At 47.8% G+C, this 27,500-nt stretch overlaps 1 protein-coding gene across 6 annotated transcripts in view; it reads right to left on the reverse strand.

The window, feature by feature from the left end:
• Positions 1–27,500, reverse strand: part of LOC143299178 (polypeptide N-acetylgalactosaminyltransferase 5-like) — a 197,503-nt gene that overhangs the window by 77,849 nt on the left and 92,154 nt on the right. For 5 of the 6 annotated variants that reach the window (XM_076612361.1, XM_076612354.1, XM_076612369.1 and 2 more), the window contains one exon: positions 16,399–18,445. In XM_076612361.1, coding sequence (XP_076468476.1) covers positions 16,399–16,861 — 463 coding nt within the window. In that variant the 5' untranslated portion in view covers positions 16,862–18,445. The remainder of the gene's footprint in view (positions 1–16,398; positions 18,446–27,500) is intronic. The other variant, XM_076612345.1, reaches the window with a different exon arrangement.

The raw sequence follows: 27,500 nt of genomic DNA on the forward strand, positions 1-27,500 counted from the left end.
ACCACACACACACATACACACACCACACATAACACACACAACCAACACACACACACACACAACGCACACAACCAACACACACACACACACAACACAACACAAACACACACACACACGCACAACCACACACATACACACACACACACACACACACACACAACACAACACAACACACACACACACACACACACACACACACACAACACAACACAACACACACACACACACACACACAGCACAACAGGATGGGTGAGCACAGACTGATCAGAGAGGCAACAACCGACCATCACGTCAAGGACACACAGAGAGAGAGAGAGAGAGAGAGAGAGAGAGAGAGAGAGAGAGAGAGAGAGAGAGAGAGAGAGAGAGAGAGAGAGAGAAAGAGAAAGAGCACATGCACAGAGAGAGAGCGAGAGAAAGAAGAGAGGGAGGGGGAGGATAGAGAGAGAGGGAGGGAGAGAGAGGGAGAGACAGCGCATGCAGAGAGAGGGAGAGAGGGAGAGATAGGAGGGAGAGAGAGCGCATGCAGAGAGAGGGAGAGAGGGAGAGAGAGGAGGGAGAGAGAAAGGGGGGAGCGAGAGGAGGGAGAGAGAGGAGAAAGAGAGGGAGGTCGATGAGAGAGAGAGAGAGGGGAGGGTGACAGAGGAGGGAGAGACAAATACACACACACACACACGCAACACACACACTCACACACACACACACACACACACACACACACACACATCACAACACACACACGCACCACACACACACATACACACACCACACACACCACACACACACACAACGCACACAACCAACACACACAACACAACACAAACACACACACACGCACAACCACACACACACACACACACACACAACACAACACAAACACACACACACGCACATACAACACACCACACACACACACACACGGGATGGGTGAGCACAGACTGATCAGAGAGGCAACGTCAAGGACTGAGAGAGAGAGAGAGAGAGAGAGAGAGAGAGAGAGAGAGAGAGAGAAATGTTTAATGTCATTAGCTGTAAAGCTCTGGTGATACAGTATAGCGAGATTTACTTACTTTTCTTTCTGTCTGTCTGAAATCTCCCTGTCTGGAACCGTTCGTAAACAAGGCCGTTCACCTTGAAGAACAGGCTCGAGTTACAGTGCTCCTGACATGGAGACGCGATCACAGCAGACAGAGATCAGCGTTGCAAGATCAAAAGATCCAACTGAGAAACTGCAGGGATCTTGGAGTCAGTGGAAAAAAGGGAATGGAGTGGATGTCGGCGGGGGGGGGGGAGCACATGCAGAGAGAGAGAGAGAAAGGAGAGAGAGAGGAGAGAGGAAAGGAGAGGAGAGGGAGAGAGAGGGAGAGAGAGGAGATAGGGAGAGAGAGGGAGAGAGAGGAGGAGAGAGAAAGGGGGGAGAGAGAGGAGGGAGGGAGAGGAGAAAGAGAGAAAGAGGGAGGGAGAGAGAGAAAGAAAGAGAGCGAGAGAGAGAGAAAGAGACAGAGAGACAGAGAGCCACACACACACACACACACACACACACACACACACAAAACACAACACACACACACACAACACACACACACACACACACACACACACACACACAAAACACAACACACACACACACACACACACAACACAACACACACACACAACACAACACAACACAACACACACACAGCACAACGGGATGGGCAAGCACAGACTGATCAGAGACGCAACAACCGACCGTCACGTCGTCAAGAATTGCGCTTCACTTACTTTTCTTTCGGTCTATCTGTCTGAAATCTCCCTGTTTGGAACCGTTCGCAAACAAGGCCGTTCACCTTGAAGAACAGTGCTCCTGACATCCAGACGCGATCTCAGCAGACAGACATCGGCGTTGCAAGATCAAAAGATCCAACTGAGAAACAGCAGGGGGATTGGTGGAAAAATGGGATTGGAGTGGATGTTGGGTGGGAAGAGAGAGAGAGAGGGAGAGAGAGAGAGAGAGAGGGAGGTTAGAGAGAGATGTAGGGAGGAAGAGGAGAGACAGAGGGGGGAGAGACAGAGAGAGAGAGAGAGAGAGAGAGAGAGCACATGGAAAGAGTACATGCAGAGAGAGAGAGAGAGAGAGAGAGAAAGAGAGAGTGGAGGGAGAGGGGGGGGGGGGGGAGAGGAGTGAGAGAGGAGAGAGAGAGACAAGGAGGGAGAGAGGGGAGATAGAGAGAGAGACAGGGAGGGAGAGAGGGGAGAAAGAGGGAGAGAGAGAGAGAGAGCACATGGACAAAGAGCGAGAGAGAGAGAGAGAGAGAGAGAGAGAGAGAGAGAGAGAGAGAGAGAGAGAGAGAGAGAGAGAGAGAGAGAGAGAACACTGAAATGTTTAATGTCATTAGCTGTGAAGCTCTAGTGACGTAGTATGTACAAATCAGAACAAAAAGGAAGCAAAAGGGATAAGCAACACTTTGGTACTTTGTCATTAGCTTTAAAAGTCCATGTGGCATGGGATGAAAGAGAGAGAGAGAGAGAGAGAGTGTGTGTGTGTGTGTTCGTGTGTGTGTGTGTGTGTGTGAGAGAGAGAGAGAGAGAGAGGGAGGGAGGGAAAGAGGGAGGAGAGAGGGAGGAGGGAGGGAGGGAGTGGGGTTTAACTCTCTCCATACGTACGGCGAAAGAGACGACGTTAACAGCGTTTCACCCCAATTACCATCATCAAAATATTGCAAGCGGAAGGCTCTTATACTGAAGAGGTGAATGTTGACAAAGAATACCACAATTCTGACGACGGAAGCTAAAGGCTGGGTCATTCAGACACCCACTGGACATCGGAGGGGTCTGTGTAGAGGAGAAGAGAGGACTGGCCGTACTGAGTGAGTTAAAGGGAAGGAAAAAAAAGAAAAGAAAAGAAAGATAATATCCAAGTTCATGTCATGCGAACATAATAAAATCCGGAAACACGCGTGAAAATTAGGTAACTATAGACTGTAACGTTCTTCGTTGACGCGATAATGATTATATAAGTACGAAGAAATTACGCGGCTGATTGTGACTGTGACTGTGTCTGCGTGTGAACGTGCATTATGCGTTCTCTCTCTCTGTCTCTCTTTCCCTCACCCCCCTCTCTCTCTCCCTCTTTCTCCCCACCCCCCTCTCTCTCTCCCTCTTTCTTCCCACCCCCCTCTCTCTCTCCCTCTTTCCCTCCCCCGTCTTTCTCTCCCTCTTTCCCTGTACCCCCCTCTCTCTCTCCCTCCCCCCCTCTTTCTGCCCCCTTCTCTCTCCCGCTTTCTCCCCCACCCTCTCTCTCTCTCTCTCACTCTTTCCCTCCCCCCCACCCCCTCTCTCTCTCTCACTCTTTCCCTCCCCCCACCCCCTCTCTCTCTCTCACTCTTTCCCTCCCCCCACCCCCTCTCTCTCTCTCACTCTTTCCCTCCCCCCCCACCCTCTCTCCCTCCCTCCCGCGGGGGTGGGGTGGGGGTGTCGGGGTGTGTGTGTGTGGGGGGGGGGGTGGGGGGAAGGGGTGGGGGGATAGTGCACAAGATACGAACAGAAATCGAAAATCATACACAAACACAGATACAGTAGAAATTAGGATACAAGTGCATATCAATATATATATATAAAAAAAAAAACTTGTGCATACTCACACATGTACATGACCCCACTATCTGGGTCAGAATTTGACTGCAGTGGAGAGTGTCGTGCCCACGTTACATATCCCCACTCTCTCGGCCAAAGGTTTTAGGACAGTCGGGCGCTGGGGATGGTTCCTCAAAAGGTCAACTAGTCCCTCAAGGCAGCAGCACACTATAAGAGCCAGTGCAATCTTGCCTCCTAGTTTTGAGAGTCATTTGTCCTTCACAAAAAGACTGAACTATCGTAGTATACATTTCTCACCATGGAAAGTTTACATGTGAGCACTTTGAGACTCCCTCCCTCTCTCTCTCTCTCTCTCTCTCTCTCTCTCTCTCACACCACTGTGGTAACAAATCCATCCTCTAGGTGGCGTTTTCTCCAATCAATAATTACAGTCCCACAAACAAACAACCTCCCCCCACACCCTTTCCCGTTACATTCAACAGGCGTAACATAGGGTCCGTTGCTCAACATTTAAACTCAAAGCTCCGATACACATTAGGTCAATCCATTCGTTCTGTCAGCCATAAACAAGACTTACAGATTTCTGAATTAAAATAATAAAATAAAATAAACGATATATATATATATATATACATATATATATATATATATATATATATATATTATTGATTCTGATTTAAAAAAAAAAAAAAAGCACACAACAAAACACAACAACAACAACAACATAAAAACACGAAACTTTTTAACTTCGACACAACATACCTTTTTTTTTTTTTTTTTTTTTTTGAATGACGAGTACATATCTGTTAAAACAGCCTTTAGCCAATAACAAATGTGTCCAATGTTCTCCAAGCTAGAAAGACTTATTGGTTTCATCAGTCAACTGACAAAGAGACTTTACTGTTTCACGATCGATAGCATGAATTTATTAGTAAGGCATAAAAAAAAGAAAAAAAGAAAAGAAAAAAGATTTCAACGTTCCAGATTCTACTGCATCCCTAGCTGATACCTTGATTCCTTTGCTCCAAGAACGACTCATCGATCAAATGACAAAATGGATCTTGGACATGTTGCGAAGGGGATGGGAGACAATTGGAGAGAGAGACAGACAGACAGTCAGAGAGAGGGGGGAGAGGAGGGGGAGGGAGGGAAAGAGAGAGAGAGAGAGTCAGAGACAGAGAGAGGGAGACGGAGAGAGAGAGAGAAAGAGATGGTGGGAGGGAAGGAGGGAGGTAGGGAGAGAGTGACAGCGAGAGAGCGAAAGAAAGAGAGTGGGAGGGAAGGAGAGAGAGAAAGAGAAAGGGAGAGAGAGAGAGAAAGAGATAGAGGGTAGGGAAAGAGGGAGAGAGAGAGAAGAGAGAGACAGAGAGAGGGAGAGAGAGACACACAGAGAAAGAGAGAGACAGAGAGAAAGAGAGACAAAGAGAAAGAGAGAGAGCGAAAGAGAGAGAGAGGGGGGGAAGGAGAGGGAGAGAAAGAATAGAGGAAGAGAGACATAGAGAGAGAAGAGAGAAACAGAGAGAGGGAGTAGGGAAAGAGGGAGAGAGAGAGAGAAGAGAAAAGAGAGAGAGGCAGACAGACAGAGACAGAGAGAGGGAGACTGAGACAGACAGAGAGAGAGAGAAAGAAACAGAGAGAAAGAGACAGAGAGCGAGAGGGAAAGAGAGAGAGAGAGTGAGAGACAGAAAGAGAGTGAGAGCGAGAGGGATAGCGAAAGAGAGAGAGGGGGTAGGGAAGGAGAAAGAGAGAGGGGGAGAGAGAGGAGAGAGAAAGAAAGAGAGAGAGGGGGATAGGGAAAGAGAGGGAGAGAAAGAGAGAGAGAGAGAAACAGAGACAGAGAGAAAGAGAGAGACAGAGAGAGAAAGAGAGAGAGCGAGAGACACAGAGAGCGAGCGAGAGAGAGTTCAGATGTAACAAGAGATAGCACTTTCCGGATGAACACCAAGACCTCTATGGAATTCAAAGAAAGACGAGAACATTATTTTCGTTTTGAAATATCCGATATTTTCCTTTGATCTGGCAGTGTAACGAGAGGAAGACAGAGAGAGAGAGAGAGGGAGAGAGAGAGAGGGAGAGGGGAGGGAGAGAGAGAGAGGGAGGAAGGGAGGGAGAGACAGATAAAGAGAGACAGAGAGAAAGGGAGGGAGAGAGAGAGAGATGGATGGATGGATGGATGGATGGAAGGATGGATGGATGGTTTATTCATATAAGGCCATTGCCCCTCATGAATGGGGTAAACAGTGTACAACAATATAGTATCGAGAGAGAGAGAGAGGGAGAGAGAGAGGGGAGAAAGGGAGGGAGAGAGAGAGGGGGGAGGGAGAGAGGGATGGAAGGAGGGAGGGAGAGAGAGACGGGGGAGAGAGACAGGGAGAGAGGGAGGGGGAGAGAGAGAGAGAGGGGAGAGAGAGAGACAGAGAGAGACAGAGAGGTGGAGGGGGGAGGGAGAGAGAGAGAGGGGGGGAGAGAGAGGGGAGAGAGAGAGGAAGGGAGAGAGAGAGAGACAGAGGGGTGGAGGGAGGGAGGGAGAGAGGGAGAGAGAGAGAGAGAGAGAGCACCGTTTCTGTTTTATGTCCCCCCCTTCCCTTTCTCTGTGTGTGTGTGTGTGTGTGTGTGTGTGTGTGTGTGTGTGTGTGCGCGCGCGCGCGCGCGCGCACGTGCATGCGTAAGCGCGCGCGCGTATGTGTTTGCCTGTGTGTGTGTGCCAGTGCGTGCGTGTGTGTGCGTCCGTGGGAATGAGTAGGTCGGTGAGGCAGGGACAAAAACCCAACAAAACACAGACCATTTCTCCCAGGTAGGTAGAACCCACAGTGTCACTGAAAAGAAGCTTGGCATCAGAAGTTTGTTATGTTACAATGAAGGCGAAGGCGATTTGAGGAATGTTTGATGTGCGTCTAATTGTTTGAAAGCTTGAAAGCTATTTTCCATAAGGGGGGAAAGCGTAAATAGAGGAAGAAAAGAGTAAATGAGAGATGCGCACACATATTAATATTCAACTTACACTAGAGCATTAACAAAAACCTAGAATGAGTAAATAAGAGAATGCGCACACACACTACTCAACTCACACTAGAGCATTAACAAAACCTAGAATGAGTAAATGAGAGATGCGCACACACATTAAATATTCAACTCACACTAGAGCATTAACAAACAGAATAAATGAGAAATGCACACACACACACACTACTCAACTCACACTAGAGCCATTAACAAAACCCAGGCATACGGACACACATTTTGAAAGATTAAAAAAAACTACAACAACTACAACAACAACAAAAAAACAGTGTTCATCTATAGAAAAACACAAAGACAAAAGCGTGTGAGAGTATACCGCGAGAGAGTTAGCAGGGGAAGAAATACCCTCGCTTGATAGAATAATAATATACTACAAGGAAGGGATGAACAAAGGTGTATATCGCATTGCAGATTTAGTCAGTGAAACCGGAGCATTCATTTCCTATGAAGATTTCAAGAGTAGATTTAACATCAAAACAAACTCTTTTTTAATTTTTTTTATAGAATTCTCAGACTGGGTACAAGCAGTCAAAATGTTCATTCGTAAAGATAGTATTGATCTGAATAGCAATGAGTCAAATAAAATACAAAAAAAGCTCTAAACATAATCCAGAGTGTAGGGAAAGGGTCAACACTTTATTATGACACTCTTATTGCAGATAACAACCAACCAAACTGCTGTGAAAAATGGAACAAAGAAATAATCAAATTTAAGTGGAAAAATATATTACACTGTCTCCCTCATCAGAGCCTCCCCTCATCAGAGGTTGATGATTACACTGTCTCCCTCATCAGCGGCCTTCCCTCATCACCTGATGATGACACTTTCTCCCTCATCAGAGGTCCTCCCCCCTCATCACCTGATGATGACACTTTCTGCCCTCATCAGAGGTCCTCCCCCCTCATCACCTGATGATGACACTTTCTCCCTCATCAGAGGCCTCCCCTCCCCTCATCACCTGATGATGACACTTTCTCCCTCATCAGAGGCCTCCCCTCCCCTCATCACCTGATGATGACACTTTCTCCCTCATCAGAGGCCTCCCCTCCCCTCATCACCTGATGATGACACTTTCTCCCTCATCAGAGACCTCCCCTCATCACCTGATGATGACACTTTCTCCCTCATCAGAGGCCTCCCCTCCCCTCATCACCTGATGATGACACTTTCTGCCCTCATCAAAGGTCCTCCCCCCTCATCACCTGATGATGACACTGTCTCCCTCATCAGAGGCCTCCCCTCCCCTCATCACCTGATGATGACACTTTCTCCCTCATCAGAGGCCTCCCCTCCCCTCATCACCTGATGATGACACTTTCTCCCTCATCAGAGGCCTCCCCTCCCCTCATCACCTGATGATGACACTTTCTCCCTCATCAGAGGCCTCCCCTCCCCTCATCACCTGATGATGACACTTTCTGCCCTCATCAAAGGTCCTCCCCTCCCCTCATCACCTGATGATGACACTTTCTCCCTCATCAGAGACCTCCCCTCATCACCTGATGATGACACTTTCTCCCTCATCAGAGGCCTCCCCTCCCCTCATCACCTGATGATGACACTTTCTCCCTCATCAGAGACCTCCCCTCATCACCTGATGATGACACTTTCTCCCTACATCAGAGGCCTCCCCTCATCAACTGATGATTACACTGTCTCCATCACAGCTAGGGGTCACAGACGGCATCACAGGGGAGAGGTCGCTGGTTTGGTCAAATGACACAAGACGGACCCTGAACCATCTTGCTGGATCGAAACAGATCGAAAACGTTCTTTACTTATTAGCTTATCAGTAAACTCTCAGTGTTTCACGGTCGAAACATCAACGACTTGGCGTTCGTTTATATGGCAGGATTTCGATCTTCCAAGATCAACTGTATTTGTTAAAAGTACAACTGGATTAAAACCAAAAGCCAAAACAAAACAAAACAAAAAACCGATTGTACTTGGTGGTTTGCCTGATGACTGTACATTCGTGTCTGAAGATCAAAAGATGAATCGCCTTCTTAATTAGGAAGTCGGAGACGGGGGATTCCCAAATAACCCAGACGGAGAAAACAAAACAAAACAAAAAAAAAAGGAACAGACACAGCAGTGACCTCGTCCAGCAGAAACGGACGAGTTACAAAACAAGATAATTGACCGAGTTTCCCCCAGCCCAGTGAAGAAGGTTTACAAGGGTGATGTCTGCAACAGCCTCGCAACACAGCACACAGCACACAGCACAAGGCCGTACAATCAAAACCAGCTTGCATGTGCCGCTTCCTACAGTGATTTAGGAGTCAAAGAACCCACACCCGTGCACCCCACCCAACCCCCTCCCCATCCTCTCCTGCATTTGTGGTTGCAAGATCGATGCGGGTCAATTTACATGTACAGCGTATATATAAAAGGGGGCTTGTCGGCTCCAGGAATCGAACAATACTTTCCGTTTCCGTTAGTAACTACCTAACTAAAACTCTGAAAGATGAAATAAGGATCAGATTTGTTACAGCAAGAAAATACCTTCAACTCGATATTCCAATTCTGAAAGAAGGATTACATTTGTTAGAGCAACTCTGAGCCAATAACAGGACTGAATCTACTGTGGAAGGTAGATTAAAAATGACTAGTTTCATCCGAGAGGCTTTCAATTTTGCCGGTCGATTATGTTCATAAGTTAGGTATTAGAGAGATTCAAGCGTTCCTGAATCAGATGTGTTCCCAGTTATTAACTTGATTCTTCGTTGCAGGAGCAAAAAGATCGATCCAACGACGAGATGGATCGTGAGCTGATGGATGCGAACGGAAAGGGGAGACGATGGAAGAGAAGGAGGGAGAGAGAGGCGAGAAAAGGAAGACGGGAAGAGAGGAGAGAGGGAGAGAATGACCGACAGACAGACAGACGGATAATGAGTGTGTGTGTGTGTGTGTGTGTGTGTGTGTGTGTGTGTGTGTGTGTGTGTGTGTGTGTGTGTGTGTGTGTAAGAGAGAGAGCGAGAGAGAGAGGGAGGGAGAATGAGTGAGAGATTGAGAGAGAGAGAGAGGGAGGGAGAGTCAGTGTGTGTGTGTGTGTGTGTGAGAGAGAGAGAGAGACAGAGAGAGAGAGGGAGGGGGAGCGGAGGGAGACAGAGACAGACAACGACAAGTTTAAACGGACTGGTTGCAGACTGTTATGGAGCAGTCGAAGAATAAATACAACACGAATATGTTGGTCAGACAATTAGGGAGAACCACGAAAGCAACACACACACACACACACACACACACACACACACACACACACATGCGTAAAAAAATCCAAGTTTTGGTCTATCGACGTTTCCTTCAGACATGAACCCAGTGTTTCTCACTGTTCTAAAAATAGATGGATAGCTTATTGGCCAGGAAAGCTGAAGCCAACTGGACGCCATACTGACACTCGTATCTGGCTGTCAGTCCGTTTCGTCTGCTACCTGGCGGTAGTTTCTGAACTGTAACCTTGTATCTTCGTTGAAATCGTGAAACTGAAACTGAAATCGTCTTATGCTCGCCCCCACGACATGCCAAATGTTGTGTATTGATTGATATCTGCCAATTTTGTTAAAATGTATGTACGCAGTGTGTGTGTGTGTGTGTGTGTGTGTGTGTGTGTGTGTGTGTGTGTGTGTGTGTGTGTGTGTGTGTGTGTGTGTGTGTGTGTGTGTGTGTGTAGTCACATTTTGGTGTGTGTGTATGTGCGTGCGTGTGTGTGTGTGTGTGTGTGTGTGTGTGTGTGTGTGTGTGTGTAGTCACATTTTGGTGTGTGTATGTAACATATATATAATGATTTATGTTAACAAAAGCGTTTTTGTAAGGCACCTAGAGCAGATTTCTGGATAATGTGCTATATAAGTATCCATTATTATTATTATTATTAAATGTTTATTTACCAAAGTTATTACAGGAAAACAGTGCAGTGACAGGTGGCGCAAACTTGCTGTGGAGGCACACACAGGAATGTCAACTTAACTAACGCCGCGAGCAAGTGAAAGCTTGTCGTGAAGCAGTCATCGTAGCCAGCTGAGCGCTCCGCTACATAATTATTATTATGAAGTTAACCGCTTCGTGCTTTACTAACACGAGTAGCAAAATGGCTGATTGAACACTTCCGCTGGCTTCAGTTCAGCAAAGGGGCTCAAAGAAGGCATGCGCTATCCACCTATTTTTAAATTAGTGAGTGTTTCTTCACTGGAGGTCCAGGCTGAAGACAAAAAGTCTGGCGCACACCACTGCTGAGCAAGCAGAACCAGTCTCCCCAGAGGCATTCCCTCATCACCATTTGATTACACTTTCTCCATCACAGCTAGGGATCGAGACGGCATCACGGGGGAGAGGTCGCTGGTTTGGCCAAATGACACAGGACGGACCCTGAACAACCTTGCTGGATCGAAACAGATCGAAAGCGTTCGTTAGTTAGCTAATCAGTAGACTCAGTGTTTCGAGGTCAACCGCATTCGTCAGTTTATACGGCATGGATACTAAGTATCAAGATCGAACCATCGATCGTTTGCTTCTAAGTAATTGGCCTCGACGTGCAAGCCTGGGAAAAATCGACAGCGTTCATTAGTTATGGACTCCGGTGTCCCGCGATCGAAAGATAAATTACCCCGGAAAACGCAGTATGGCTGCCTACACGGCGGGGGGTAAAAACGGTCATGAATACACGTAAAAGCCCACTCGTGTACATGTATACGAGTGAACGTGGGAGTTGCAGCCCACGAACAAAGAAGAAGAAGAAAGATTAACTGCATTAATTAGTTTGATCAAGAGTTAGAATACACTGCTCAGAGATAAACAATAACAACAACAACGACAAAAAATACTGAATGACAATGAGAAAGAAAGAAAGAAAGAAAGGGAAAAAAGAAAGTGAAAAAACGAGGGAAAGAAAAACAGAAAGAAAAAAAAATGACAGCAATAGAGAAAACGATGAAAGAAAGAAAGAAAGAAAGAAAGTGGAAAAACAGGAAAATGAAAATAGAAAGAAAGTAAGAGAAAAAAAAAAAAAAAAAAAAAGAAAAAGAGGAAAAAGAAGACAGAAAGAAGAAATAAAGAAATAAAGAAAGAATGGATGGTAGGAAGGAAGAGAGGAAAGAAAGAAAGAAAGAAAGGAATGAAGAGCATGATACAGAAGAAAATGGCCCTGAAGCCATTTCCAAGGGTCAGTAACCTCTTATCCCTCCCTTCCTCTGCGGCGAACGTGCACTGACACACGGACACACACACACACACACACGGACACACACACACGACACACACTCACACACAAAGAAAAAAACAAGAAAAAAAACCAAAAAAACTAATAACAAAAAAAAACCCCAAAAAACAAACAAAAAACCCCCACAAACAACAACAACGACAACACACACACACACACTCATAACCACACGGACACACACACACGGACACACACACACGCACACACACACACTCATAACCACACGGACACACACACACGGACACACATACACGCATACACAAACACACACAAACACACACACACAACTACACACACATACGGACACACGCACAGACACACACAGACCAAACACGCACGCACGAACACAGGCACACACGCATGTGCAGCCAATTTATTACAGGTCAGTAACCGGTTGTAGCACATTCCGACATGAAGTCAGGAAACGCCTAGGAACAGGAAGTGTAGTGGTGGTGTGGGGCAGAGCTGCCAAAGACATAATTTGGAGTTAGGGCACCACTGGCATCCTCTGGAACGTACTGCGCAGCAGCCTAAGCCACGGCTGGTGTTACGTCTCTGCTTTTTGCCTAAAGTTCCTTCCGTTGTTCAGCTCTTTTCGGTATTTTTTATTTTTTTTTATTTTTTATTTTTTATTTGCTTTTCTTTAGGGCAGCACCAGTAGAAGACCCTGCTGCAATTCCCACGTTCACTCGTATGTACACGAGTGGGCTTTTTACGCGTATGACCGTTCTTACCCCGCCATGTTGGCAGGCATACTCCGCTTTCGGGGGTGTGCATGCTGGGTATGTTCGTTGTTTTCATAACCCACCGAACGCTGACATGGAGTACAGGATCTTTAACGTGCAGTTTTTGTATCTTCTGCTTGCCGTGTACACACGAAGGGGGTTCAGACACTAAGCAGGTCTGCAAATAATTGTTGACCTGGGGGATGGGAAAAATCTCCACCCTTTACCCACCAGGCGCCGTTACCGAGATTCGAACCCGGGACTCTCAGATCGAAAGTCCAACGCTTTAACCATTCGGCAATTGCGCCCGTCATGATAATGATGATGACAAAAAACATTAAGGAGGAGTCTCGGATGGAGGAAAACTTCAACTAGGAATAGAAACCTGAAACAGGTCACAAACACAATAACTCCCCCACCCCTACCCCCTCCCCCCTCGCCCCCCCTCCCACACACACACACAGCTCACCCACCTCGCCCCCCCCCCGCCCCCTTCACACATAAACAGACATCCATTCCTGACAATCCTCTTTTCTGACAACCAATACCAGCCACCTCACGCTAATCTGTCTAACTGAAGTAACTGAAAATTATACAAGGCCAAAAACTCCTCTCACTATATATTTTTAGACTGATTTGGAAAGCTAAAACCACCACACTTTTAAAGAGACACCGAAAAAAACAATGCAGGATTTGATGATGATACAATGTTCATCATTGTCGGCAAATCTAAAGAAAAAAGAAAAGAAGAAAAAAAAAGATCAGTTTTAGAAAGACAATGAATAAGCAAATTATCAAAAGTGGGGGTGGTAATTATACACCACAGCAATAACAGGGTTTTTTTTTTCTTTTCTTTCCTTTATACTTCTTCTTTATTCTTCGTCGTTCGTGGGCTGCAACTCCCACGTTCACTCGTATGTACACGAGTGGGCTTTTACGTGCATGACCGTTTTTACCCCGCCATGAAGGCAGCCATACTCCGCTTTCGGGGGTGTGCATGCTGGGTATATTCTTGTTTCCATAACCCACCGAACGCTGACATGGATTAACAGGATCTTTAACGTGCGTATTTGATCTTCTGTGTAAGTATACACACGAAGGGGGTTCAGGCACTAAGCAGGTCTGCACATAATTATGTTGACCTTGGAGATCGGGAAAAATCTCCACTCTTTACCCACCATGCGCCGCCACCTAGATTCGAACCCGGGACCCTCGGATTGAAAGTCCAACGCTTTAACTATTCGGCTTTTGCGCCCGTTCTTTCGTTTATACAACAAAACCAAACTCATTTTCTCTCTCTTTCTCACACAGAATTAAGTAAAATGTCACGATCCATAAACAGTATGATACTGTGTGTGATGCTATTCAAGTATCATAATACCCCTTCCCATGCCCCCCCCCCCTCCACACACACACACACACACACACATACACCCCACCCCCAAGTCCCCTAGTTTTGAATTGTGGTCCATGGCCAAAGTTCATTAATCAAAACATTTTCGTTCGTTCGTTCTCTCTTTCTCTCCCTCTCTCTACGTACTTTCCCCCTCTTTCTGCCCCCCACACCCCTCCCCTTCTCTCTCTCTCTCTCTCACTCCCTCTCTCTCTGTTTCTTTCTGCTCCCCTTCTCCCTCCCCACACACAGCCCCCCCCCCACCTCCCCTCTCTCTCTCTCCATCTCTCGTCTATGTACAAAGGACTGCACTTCGTTCAAGGAACCTGGCCAGGCCGGTTGAGGGCTCTGTGGAACACATGTCTATGGGGTGGGGGAAATGTCAAGCAACAATGGCAGTTGTTGTTTTTTCCTTCCCCAAGTCTCTCTGAAGATTTTTTTTGTTTTTTTGTTTTTGTTTCTAGAATGAGCTGAGGTAGGTACGAAAGAGAGAGAGAGAGAGAGAGAGAGAGAGAGAGAGAGAGAGAGAGGATAAGATGGAGGGCAGGACGGAAGGAAGGAAGGAAGGAGAGAGAAAATTGGAAATATAAACAAATAATAATTAAAAACTAAAGACCCGAAAAATACATACGCTTCAAACAAACAAAAAAAACAACAACAACAAAAAAAAAAAAAAACGAACAAAATCACCAAATCATAGATCTATCCGTTCTTCCGGCCCATGTCATTCAAGAGAGAGCGAGAGGTAAGAGGGTTGGGTGGGTTCGTGGTTGGGAGAATGAGAGAGAGAGAGGACAGGGGGAGGGAGAGAGAGAGAGAGAGGGGGGGGGGGCAGAAAGACAGAGAGAGACATACAAACAGAAAGAGAGACAGAGAGGCACAGAGAGAGAGAGAGAAAGAGGCAGCGAGACAGAGAGAGACATACAGAGAGAGATACATACAGAAAGAGAGGGGAGGTAGAGAGAGAGAGAGGGGGGGACACAGAGAGAGAGAGAGACACAGAGAGAGAGAGAGGCAGAGAGAGGCAGGGACAGGGACAGAGAGACAGACGGAGAGACAGACAGACACATACAGAGAGAGAGAGAGACAAGACAAGACAAGACAAGACAAATGGTTTATTGTACATCGGCTTCAAGCCCTTACACAAACACATGGGAAGGGAGGGCGGGGAGGGGTGTTGGGGGGAAGGTTCTGGTGTGAGATAGACAGATAGATCGAGAGAGAGATAGATAGATCGAGAGAGAGAGAGAGGGAGGGAGAGAGAGTGCGAGAGAGAGAGGGAGAGAGAGGGTGGAGAGAAAGAGAGGGAGGAGAGAGGGAGAGAGAGAGAGAGAGAGAGAGAGTCAGAGAGAGACAGAGACAGAGAGGCTGCAGACACTGACACAGACAGAGGGAAGAGAAGAGAAAAGAAGAGAGAGAAAAACAACAACAACAACAACATGATCTCAAAATAAATAATTGATGAAGTAAAGAATGACCCCGAAAGCCAAGCGTTCAACAAAAAAACTCGTAAACTAAACAAGGTTGTCAAAACAAAACCCCCTAACCTTTCTCACCCCCCCCCCCCTCCCCCGCATGTTGTTGTCGTCACAGACAGACCACGAGGTGGATTCAATACAGTTCAACAATCACATCTCTGTCTCTTGTCTCTCCCTCCCCACCACCACCCGAACCACCCCCCCCCCTCTCTCTCTCGACCCCCCCCCCCCCTCTCCCTCGGGAAGGTGACTCTAGAAAAGATCACACAACGGCAAAAAGTTACGTCAGACAGTGTGCAGACACACGCACACACACAAACGCATCACCCCTTCTCCCCCCCCCCCCACACGTACACACTAACGCACGCGCACACATACGCACAAACACCTGCACGTACCAATTAGTACATTGCGCAAAAAGCAACACACACACACACACACACACACACACACACACACATTTTTCACAACCCCCCAACCCCAAGCCCTGCACACATCCGCACGCACACACACACACACACACACACGCACACGCACACACACGCGCACACACACACACACACACACATCATATGCACACCTGCACGCACCAATTAGTTCACTGCGCAAAAAACAGCACACACACACACACACATACACAGTCTTCACAACCCTCCGCACACACCCCTACTCCGCACACACACACACACACACACATTCTTCACAACCCCCCGCACACACCCCTACTCCGCACACACACACACGCACGCACCCCCCCAGTCCCCCACACACACCCCTCCGCACACATTCTTCACAACCTCCCGCACACACCCCTACTCCGCACACACACACACATATGCACACCACACGCATACACACACACCACAGACTTCACAACCCCCCCCCCCCCCCCCCCCACACACACACACACATCCCTACTCCGCACACACACACACACACACACAAACGCCACCACCACGACCACCACCACTCAACTAACTACTCACCAGGTGCGTTGGGGTCCACCTTCCTCTCCTTCGCCTTCCTCTCCGCCTCTTCCTTCCGCCTGCGTTCCGCTTCCTCCTTCCTCTTCCGCTCCTCCTCCTCCTCCTTCCTCCGCCTCCTCACCTCCTCCTCCTCCTCCTCCGCCGCCACGTTGCGGAACTGCACCACACCCCCGTTCTGCTTGTCCTCCTTCTCCCCAACCTCCTCCCCCACGCCGCCTTGCGGGGGCTGAAGCGGGGGCTCCTTCTTCTGGGGGAGGTGCTTCTGGAAGAACGGGGGGAGGAGACCCCGGCCCCCACGCCTGCTGCCATCCCCTCCTCCTCCTCCTTCCTCCCCTTCCCCCCCGCCTGGGAAGCTGAGGGAGGGAGCGTGGCCTAGAACCAGCACGGCTAGGAACCACAGCACGGGGATGACGATGACCGCCTTCAGCAGAAGGCTTCGACGGCGCCGGAAAAAGCTGGCCATGGTTTTCAGGGGACTGTTAGGACACCCGTGTCTGTATTTTTTGTATTTTTATTACTATTATTCTTATCGCCTTTTTTTTTTTTTACCACAATATACTGTGAAGGGTTAGTTCACCTTCGCTCAGCTACTGTTATGGTTGTTTTTTTTTCTTTCACAGCACTGGTATAAGAGTCAGGGGCAGCGCGTTGCTCGTTCCAGAGTTTTTCCCCCCGACAGCACTTTCGGTGAGGTAGGCACACTTTTCCGTGAAGGGTTAGTTAGTTCACCGTGGGTCTGCTACCACTCTGGTTTCTCTTTCACAGTACTGGCTTACGTAAGAGTGTGGGGTGGGGTAGCGACTCGTCGGAGAGTTTCCCCGAATGCACTTTTTGGTAAGGTATGCAAACTTTTTTCCCCCCCTGGTCGTTTCGGTTAAAGGTTAATCTTTTTTTTTTTTTTAAGATATCCGAACAGTAATGCTCAGTTTGGGGTCATCGAAGAAGTTTAGTCGTAAGGTTCTTATTCTAATTCAAAGCGTTCGTGTGTAAGTATTAGGGGAGAGAGAAAAAAAAATTACAACCACGAAGCGATTATCACTAGGTAATCCAAATTAACGCTTTTACATTGCCATTTCCTTTTTTTTTTTTGTGTGTGTGAATATACAAATCAAACGTCATGTATAAGCAATGCAAGACAATTTATAGACTCTCGCCGGTACAGAGGTTTCCGAAGAAAAACTGTTTTCTTCACACACACACACACACACACACACGCGCGCGCGCACACAAACGCCGATCAAAAAGACGAAGAAGAAGAGGAAATCACCTTCAGCTGTTTGCCCACAAAGCACTCCGAGTTGTGAGAAGGAACATCCACGACATCCGCCCAAGCTGTCGCTCTCTTGACACTTCGCAGCTCGGAATCACCCTCACACACACAGAGAGAGAGAGACACACACACACACACACACAAAGATAAAGACTGAAAATAAAATAAAATAAACCACTCCAAGAATATTTCCCAAGCTCTTAGAGAGCAGGCACACAACTCTCCACGATCGTCATCACCACAGCAAGCGGAATCATTCACAGAACAGCTTGGATGATAGAGACAGGGGGGTGGTGGGGTGGTGGGGGGGCGGGTTTCGGGGGTGGGCGGGAGATATTATGGGCTTGCGCAGATGGAGGGAGAAAAAAGGGAGAGAAGTGGGGGTGGGGGATTTTGGGGGGTGGGGGTGGAGAGCAAGCAAGCTGATCCTGAAGATCAAGAGACGTTTCAACGATCGCACAACGCAGGGTTTTTTTTTGGGGGGGGGAGCAGAAACTGTGCTCACGATAACTGGCTGGTTTCTGGAAGAAGAAGAGGGGAAGGAGAAGGTCTGATGCAGATGGGGGGCCTCCCCCTTACCCAGGAAAACGACAAGAAGCAGTTGATAAGTTTTGTTGTTGTTTTTTTTTCTTCTTCTCCTCCTTCAGTTTCCGTGTACCCCTGGCAGTTGTTGTTTGTTTGTTTTTTCCTTGTCGCGCACAAAAAGTTCCTGATCCACTGTTGCTTTGGCCGCCGCCTCAGTTCAATCCGATCCCTTCGATTGGCCGACTGGTGGACCTGTGGAATGAAAGAAATGAGAGTCACCAATAATGAAAAAACAACAACAACAACAACACCAACAACAGCCCTGAGGGTGTAAAAAGAAGAGATAGAGCAGAGTGGGAAGGGAAAGAGGAGAGTGGGAAGGGAAAGAGCAGAGTGGGAAGGGGAAGAGTGGGAAGGGAAAGAGGAGAGTGGGAAGGGAAAGAGGAGAGTGGGAAGGGAAAGAGCACAGTGGGAAGGGAAAGAGGAGAGGGTGGAGGGAAAGAGCAGAGTGGGAAGGGGAAGAGTGGGAAGGGAAAGAGCACAGTGGGAAGGGGAAGAGTGGGAAGGGAAAGAGCAGAGTGGGAAGGGGAAGAGTGGGAAGGGAAAGAGGAGAGTGGGAAGGGAAAGAGCACAGTGGGAAGGGGAAGAGTGGGAAGGGAAAGAACAGGGTGGGAAGGGAAAGAGCACAGTGGGAAGGGAAAGAACACAGTGGGAAGGGAAAGAGCAGAGTGGGAAGGGAAAGAGCACAGTGGGAAGGGGAAGAGCAGAGTGGGAAGGGGAAGAGTGGGAAGGGAAAGAGCAGAGTGGGAAGGGGAAGAGTGGGAAGGGAAAGAGCACAGTGGGAAGGGGAAGAGTGGGAAGGGAAAGAGCACAGTGGGAAGGGGAAGAGTGGGAAGGGAAAGAGCAGAGTGGGAAGGGAAAGAGCAGAGTGGGAAGGGAAAGAGCACAGTGGGAAGGGGAAGAGTGGGAAGGGAAAGAGCACAGTGGGAAGGGAAAGAGCACAGTGGGAAGGGAAAGAGCACAGTGGGAAGGGAAAGAACAGGGTGAGAAGGGAAAGAGCAGAGTGGGAAGGGAAAGAGCACAGTGGGAAGGGAAAGAGCACAGTGGGAAAGAGCACAGTGGGAAGGGAAAGAGCACAGTGGGAAAGAGCACAGTGGGAAGGGAAAGAGCACAGTGGGAAAGAGGACAGTGGGAAGGGAAAGTGCACAGTGGGAAAGAGGACAGTGGGAAGGGAAAGAGCACAGTGGGAAGGGGAAGAGCACAGTGGGAAGGGGAAGAGCACAGTGGGAAGGGAAAGAACAGGGTGGGAAGGGAAAGAACAGGGTGGGAAGGGAAAGAGCAGAGTGGGAAGGGAAAGAGCACAGTGGGAAGGGGAAGAGCACAGTGGGAAGGGAAAGAGCACAGTGGGAAAGAGCACAGTGGGAAAGAGCACAGTGGGAAAGAGCACAGTGGGAAGGGAAAGAGCACAGTGGGAAGGGAAAGAGCACAGTGGGAAGGGAAAGAGCACAGTGGGAAGGGAAAGAGCACAGTGGGAAGGGAAAGAGGAGAGTGGGAAGGGAAAGAGCACAGTGGGAAGGGGAAGAGTGGGAAGGGAAAGAGCAGAGTGGGAAGGGGAAGAGTGGGAAGGGAAAGAGCACAGTGGGAAGGGGAAGAGTGGGAAGGGAAAGAGGAGAGGGTGGAGGGAAAGAGCACAGTGGGAAGGGGAAGAGTGGGAAGGGAAAGAGCACAGTGGGAAAGAGGAGAGTGGGAAGGGAAAGAGCACAGTGGGAAGGGAAAGTGCACAGTGGGAAAGAGGACAGTGGGAAGGGAAAGTGCACAGTGGGAAAGAGGACAGTGGGAAGGGAAAGTGCACAGTGGGAAAGAGGACAGTGGGAAGGGAAAGTGCACAGTGGGAAAGAGGACAGTGGGAAGGGAAAGTGCACAGTGGGAAAAAGCACAGTGGGAAGGGAAAGTGCACAGTGGGAAGGGAAAGTGCACAGTGGGAAAGAGGACAGTGGGAAGGGAAAGAAGAAGAAGAAAAAGAGGAGAAGGGGGATAAGGTAGGGGTGGAGTGAACTGGTGGGGGGGTGGAGGGGGGTGTCGAGGGGGGGAATGAAGGAAGGGGAGGATGAGCAACAACAAAAGAATACCTCCACTATTAGAAAAAAAATAACAACAACACAAAACAAAAAAAACCCACAAAAAACAATCAAACACACACACACACACACACACACACACACACACACACACACACGACAGAGAGAGAGAAAAAAAAGAGAGCAAAAATACATTCAAAGAATCCAACTGTCATTCAGTCCAGAATACGCCAACCCACCATATTAAACCATGGTAAGCTCACGCTTAATGCTGACATGATCAGAATGTATGGAAGAGCCAGATTTGGTGTTGACAAACAAAATGAATTTGTTAAAATTCACCCTCCCCCCCCACCCCCCCGCCCCCCAACCCACCCACACACACACACCACAAACAAACTTATATATGAGTTATATTAACTCGTCGTTTTTGACTATGACCATCAGAACAGCAGTGGAGAGTAAACTGCTGGCCCGACTATCTGGGCTAGAATTTGATTATAGTAGAGAACGACTTGCCCAAGTTACAATCATCCCCACTCTCTCGGTTAAGAGGGTTTTACGACAGTCGGCGTTGGGATGGTTCCCAAAGGCCAGCTAGACACCCCCCCCTCCCACCCCCCCCCTAAAGGCTGCAGCACAAAGAACCAGTGCAATTTTGCCTCCTATTTTGAGAGTCACAGTCCTTCACAAAAGACTAATACAGAGAGTTAGACTCACTTCGGTTGCACATGTGAGAAAAAAAAAGGAAAAAAATAATAAAGGAAACAATCCGGGCTGTAAAAGAGTAACGTAGTTACGTACAGACACATACATACACACACAGAGAAAGTAAAACACACACACACACAGTGACACAGAGTGACACACACACACACGCACACACAGTCACACACACACACAGTGACACACACACACACACACACACACACACACACAGTCACACACACACACACAAACACACACACATACATAATCGCGTGACACGAAATCTCTATAGATAGTGATGCTTTTCCCCCCCACGTTTCCTCTGACAAGTGGGAAAACAAAAACGTAATGGAAAAACGGGACAGGAACTTGGAGCAGCTGGGGAGACAGAACACTCGTAATGGGATGTAAGTCAAGCTTGTTGAGAGGGTCACACAGCCTCTCTCTCTCTCTCTCTCTCTCTCTCTCTCTCTCTGTGTGCCTGTCTCTGTGTCTCTGTCTGTATCTGTCTCTCTCTGTGTATGCACTATAACCCACTCTTTGTCTCTGTCTCTCTGTTTCAGTCTGTCCAGCTTGTTTGACAGGGTCACACAGTCTCTCTCTGTGCCTCTCTCTGTCTCTGTGTCTGTCCCTCTGTCTGTCTGTCTCTGTCTGTCTGTCCCTCTCTGTGTATGAACTACAACCCACTCTGTGGCTCTGTCTCTCTGTTTCAGTCTGTCAAGCCTGCTGATAGGGTCACACAGTCTCTCTGTGTCTCTGTCTGTGTCTCTGTTTCTCTCTGTTGTATTCAGTATGGCTGTTATGATTCCTATATTTCAATGTACATGTGTCACACCCCTTCAGTAAGGGGCTATGGCCTTTATTTGAATATAACACTTTGTTCGTTCTGTGTATGCACTACAACCCACTCTTTGTCTCCCCTGTTTCAGTCTGTTAAGCTTGTTTGACAGGGTCACACAGTCTCTCTCTCTCTCTCTCTCTCTCTCTCTCTCTGTGCCTCTCTCTGTCTCTGTCTGTCTCCGTCTCTCTCTATGTGTATGCACTACAACCCACTCTTCGGCTCTGTCTCTCTGTTTCAGTCTGTCAATCCTCTTGGCAGGGTCACAGAGTCTGTCTCTGTGTCTTTCTCAGTAAAATATGTTCCTATGTGTATCATGGATTTTTTTTTTTTTTTTTTTTTTTTTTACAGTGGAGTTAGGAACATTCTTAACGATAAGCAAAACTTAAGAGCTCCACAAAGTTCGCTCATGCAAACCCACCCCAGGGATTCTTAATGTCTGTTGTGAACAGCCATCGCGAGAACGGTGACTGAATGTCAACCGTTTTGCTGCTTGGGTACAGATGGGTTGATGCGGAGTGATGGCCTAGAGGTAACGCGTCCGCCTAGGAAGCGAGAGAATCTGAGCGCGCTGGTTCGAATCACGGCTCAGCCGCCGATATTTTCTCCCCCTCCACTAGAACTTGAGTGGTGGTCTGGACGCTAGTCATTCGGATGAGACGATAAACCGAGGTCCCGTGTGCAGCATGCACTTAGCGCACGTAAAAGAACCCACGGCAACAAAGCAAAATTCTGTAGAAAAATCCACCATAATAGGAAAAAACAAATAAAACTGCAGGCAGGCAACAACAAAAAAAAAATAAAAAAAAAAAAATAAAAGGGTGACGCTGTAGTGTAGCGACGTGCTCTCCGTGGGGAGAGCAGCCCGAATTTCACACAGAGAAATCAAATAACGTCTGTTGTGAAGAGCCATCGCGAGAACGGTGACTGATTGTTAACCGTTTCGCTGCATGGGTACAGATGGGTTGATCGATACACGGTGGGCCAGTAGTTATAGAAACACTACCAACGCCGGTCTAGAGTACAGCAAGCAGGCCACTGGATGAAACAGGATTCTTTGTCACCAGAGCTGGCATCCCCCCCCCCTCCCCTCATCCCCCCCCCCCCCCCCCCCCCCCCCCCCCCCCCCGACCCGCAATGAGCCATTTCCATACCCACCACCCCACTACCCACCCCACACGGGCCAGTACAGCAAACAAGTTACTGGATGAAACATGATTCTTCGTGACCACGTCTTGCTCTCTCCCGCCCCCCCCCCCCTCCCCTCTACCTCTCCCACCCCCCACCGACCCGCAATGAGCCATTTCCATACCCCAGCCCCCCACCCCACCCCACATGGGCCGATATTTATAACAGAAACACCACCACCGGTCTTAGAGTACAGTAAGCAAGTTCCTGGATGAAACAGGGTTCTCCTTCATCACCAGGGCTTGCTCCCCCCCCCCCCTCTACTCCCCCACCACCCCACCAACCCGCAATGAGCCATTTCCATACCCCCACCCCACCCCACCCCACACGATCCAGTAGTTATAACAAAAACACCACTACCGGTCTAGAGTACAGCGAGCAGGTTACTGGATGAAACATGAATCTTCATCACCACGGCTTGCTCTCCCCCCCCCCCCCCCCTTCTACCCCTATCCACCACCGACCCGCAATGAGCCATTTCCATACCTACCACCCCACTCCCCACCCCACACGGGCCAGTAGTGATAATAGAAACACTGCCACCGGTCTTAAGAGTACAGCAAGCAGGTTACTGGATGAAAACAGGGTCCTTCGTCACTAGGGCTTGCACCCCTCCCCCACACCCTCCCTCCCCCATAACCCCCCCCCCCCCCCCCCCCCCCCCGACCCGCAGTGAGCCATTTCCATACCCGCACCCCACCCCTCACGGGCCAATAGTTATTATAGAAACACCACCACCACCGGCAAGCAGGTTAGCGGATGAAACACAAATACTTCGTCACCAGGGCTTACTCTGTGCCTCTCCCCAACCCCTCCACCCAGCCCCCTTTAATGATGGACCCCTCAAGACCCGCGATGAGCAATTTCCATACCCCTACCCCACCGCACCCCACCCCACCCCACCCCACCCGGGCTTGTAGTTATAATAGATACACCACCACACACGGTCTAGAGTACAGCAAGTAGGTTCCTGGATGAAACAGGATTCTTTCTCCTCCGCCTTGGTTTAGGGGTCCTGTACCGTTATCAGTCCAACGCCAAGGACACGAATCATAGACTCTGTGTGTGTGTGTGTGTGTGTGTGTGTGTGTGTGTGTGCTGAAGGTAAGGGGATGCATAATTATGTGGTGTGGTATTTCTCTTTCTCTGTGTGTTTTTATGTGTGTTTTTTTGGTTTTTTTTTGGTGTGTGTGTGTGTGTGTGTGTGTGTGTGTGTGTGTGTATGTGTGTGTGTGTGTGCGTGTGTGTGTGTGTGTGTGTGTGTGTGTGTGTGTGCGTCTCTCTCTCTCTCTTTCTCTCTCTCTGTGTCTGTGTGTGTGCGAGCGCGCGCGTGTGCGTGCGTTTCTTTGTATGTGAGAGAGAGAGAGAGAGAGAGAGAGATCGAGAGATCGAGAGAGAGAGAGAGAAGCACAGAGAGAGAGAGAGAGAGAGAGAGAGAAACAGAGACAGAGAGAGACAGAGGCAGAGAAAGAGAGACAGACAGACAGACAGACAGAGACAGAGAGAGAGAAAGAGAGAGAGACAAAGAAAGACACACACACAGAGAAAGAGAGAGACAGAGAGAAAGAGACAGAGACAGAGAGAGAGAGGGTTGAGTTTTTTTGGTGGGGTGTTTCTTTTCTTTCTTTATAATTTCCTCCTCTATTCTTTCTTTCCTTCGTCTTTTTTCCCTCTCGTTTTGTTTCATTCATGATATATATATATATATATATATATATATATATATATATATATATATATATATATATATATATATATATATCTTAAAACAACTTCCTTCTCTTTGCCTCTTTGTTTGTTTGTTCTCTTCCTCAGCTTTTCCGGCATACTATGTGACTTGTTCTTTCTTTTTTCTTTCTCTCTTTCTTTCTTTCTCTCCTTCTTTCTTTCTTTATCTCTTTCTTTCTTTCTCTCTTTCTTTCTCTCTTTCATTCATTCATTCTTTCTTTCTCTCTTTCTTTCTTTCTCTTTTTTCTCTTTCTCTTTCTTTCTTTCTCTCTCTCTCTCTCTCTCTCTCTCTCTTTTCTTTCCTTCTTCCCATTCCCTTTCTTGCTTTGTTCTTTTTCTCATCTTTCCGGCCTATGTGACTGGTTTTTTTTTTCTTTCTTCCTTCCTTCCTTTCTGTTCTTTCTACCTTTCAATCCCCCTTTCTTGGTTGCCTCATTTCTTTCTTTCTTTCTTTCTTCTCTTTCTTCTCTTTCTTTTCTTTTCTTCTTGTGTCTTTTCCCCCGTGATGAGTCTGGTTAGGCCCTGAGGAAGAGAAGAGTCCTGTCTCGATTACAAGAGGGATGATGATGATGAGCCCAGCACAGAGAGACAGAGAGAGAGAGAGAGAGAGAGAGAGAGAGAGAGAGAGAGAGAGAGAGAGAGAGAGAGAGACACACACAGGAACGGTGGGGTTGGCCATTGGGCTGAAAATGGCCAGCGAGTCTGGAGACTGGTGCTTGCTCCCCCCCCTCACCCCTCCCCCTTTCCCCTGCCCCCCCCTCCTCCGCACCCCCTTTAATGACGGCCCCCTCAAGACCCGCAATGAGCCATTTCTACACACACACCCCCCCCCCACCCCACCCCCATCACCCACCCCTATCCTCCACCTCACCCATTCCCAACCGCTACTTTCTCAACCAAACTATTCCCCCCCCCCGCACCCCCCACCCCTCCTCTCTCACCCCCCCCCCCCCCCCCCCCCCAACACCAAAAAAAAAAAAAAGTCCCTAAAAGTTCGCTAGTGTAAATGGAAAGACGTGGAGGGGGTGGAGGAAAAGAAAGAAAGACAAACAAGAAAAGGCGAAAAAAAAAAACCACCAAAAAAAGGAAAAGAAAAAAAAAAAGCAGAAACAAACCCAAAAAACAAAGCAAAACAAACAAAAAAAAACCCCAACAACAACTACCAAAAAACAAAACAAAACAAAACGAAATGAATAGAGAACAAGTAAAGTAAAGAAAGAAAGAAAGAATGAAAGAAAATTGGAATGAAAGGACAGGAAAAACAACAACAACAACAACAAAACAACGGATTTAAATTGAGGAAGGAGAAATACAGGAAGGAAATCAGAGAGAGAGTGACAGAGTGACAGAGAGGGAGAGAGAGACAGAGAGATAGAGATACAGAGAGAGAGAGAAAGAGAGAGAGACATAGAGAGATATAGAGTTAGAATGAAAGAGAGACACACACACAGAGACACAAAGTGAGAATGAGGGAGAGAGACAGAGACAGACAGACAGACAATGAGAGAGAGAGAGTGAGAGACAGAGACACAAAGTGAGAATCAGACAGAGAGACAGAGAGAGAGGTAACAGAGAGAGAGAGAGCGAGAGTGAGAGAGAGACATACACAGAGAGACAAAGAGTGAGAATGAGAGAGAAACACACACACACACACACACACACACACACACACACACACACACACACACACACACACACACACAGACAAAGAGACAGTCACAGAAAAAGAAAGAGAGAATGAAGGAAGGAAGGAAGGAAGGAAGGAATTTTATTTATGTGGGTAATATAATACCTCAAATGGGGAAAAAGTGGAAAAAGTAAACAAATAGATTGCAAATAACATCACATAAAATTAAACAAGGAAAAAAAAACGAAAGAGAGAGAGTGAGAGAGAGAGACACACAGAGAGAGAGGGAGAGGGACATAGTGAGAGAGAGAGAGTGAGAGAGAGAGGGAGACTGAGAGAGAGAGAGTAAAAACAGACACAGTCAGAGACACACACACTAACACACACACACACACACACACACACACACACACACACACACACGGAGAAAGAGAGAGAGAGAGAGAGAGAGAGAGAGAGAGAGAGACAGACAGACAGACAGACAGACAGAAAGAAAGACAGACAGACAGATAGAAAGAAAGAAAGAAAGAAAGAAAGAAAGGTTCAGTTTCTGTGACTCAAGTCAAAACACACTATCATTTTCAGTTGTTTTTTTCTTTTTCTTTGTTTTACGACCTAGAAATGGCCTTTGGGACAAGATCAGAAAGAAAAAAAAAGGCCCCCGGCATTAGATGTCTACCGGCTCTCTTTTAGACGTCTGGAAATCATTATATTGTATCAACGACAACACATTACACTAAGCTTACTTACTATGACGTCTTGTCACACACGAACGTCTCTTCAGGCGGCTTTCCTTTAACCCTTTCACCGCCAGTCAATTTTGAGTACAAAATACCCTTGTGGTACAAACACAGAAAAGACAGTGGCTAAGAATACCTGGGGATTCCCCCTGCGATGTATAGCAAATATGACCTATCCTACCACCGAACATTATGAGCAGTAGGTTCATGGATAACAGACCAAAGAATGGTCACCTTTCAGTGACATGGGTCCTCTACCACGCCTGTGCATAAATGCGAGCTTGGCTGTGAAAGGGTTAAGGAAACAACCCCTCGCTCGCCGTGTGGGAGGCTTGCTTTTGACATGCGCTGAAAGCATACTGCTGGCTGATAATGGGTTAGAGCCAAGGTTTAACTCACT

Source organism: Babylonia areolata, chromosome 2 (assembly GCF_041734735.1).
Source record: "Babylonia areolata isolate BAREFJ2019XMU chromosome 2, ASM4173473v1, whole genome shotgun sequence".
Lineage (NCBI taxonomy): Eukaryota > Metazoa > Mollusca > Gastropoda > Neogastropoda > Buccinidae > Babylonia > Babylonia areolata.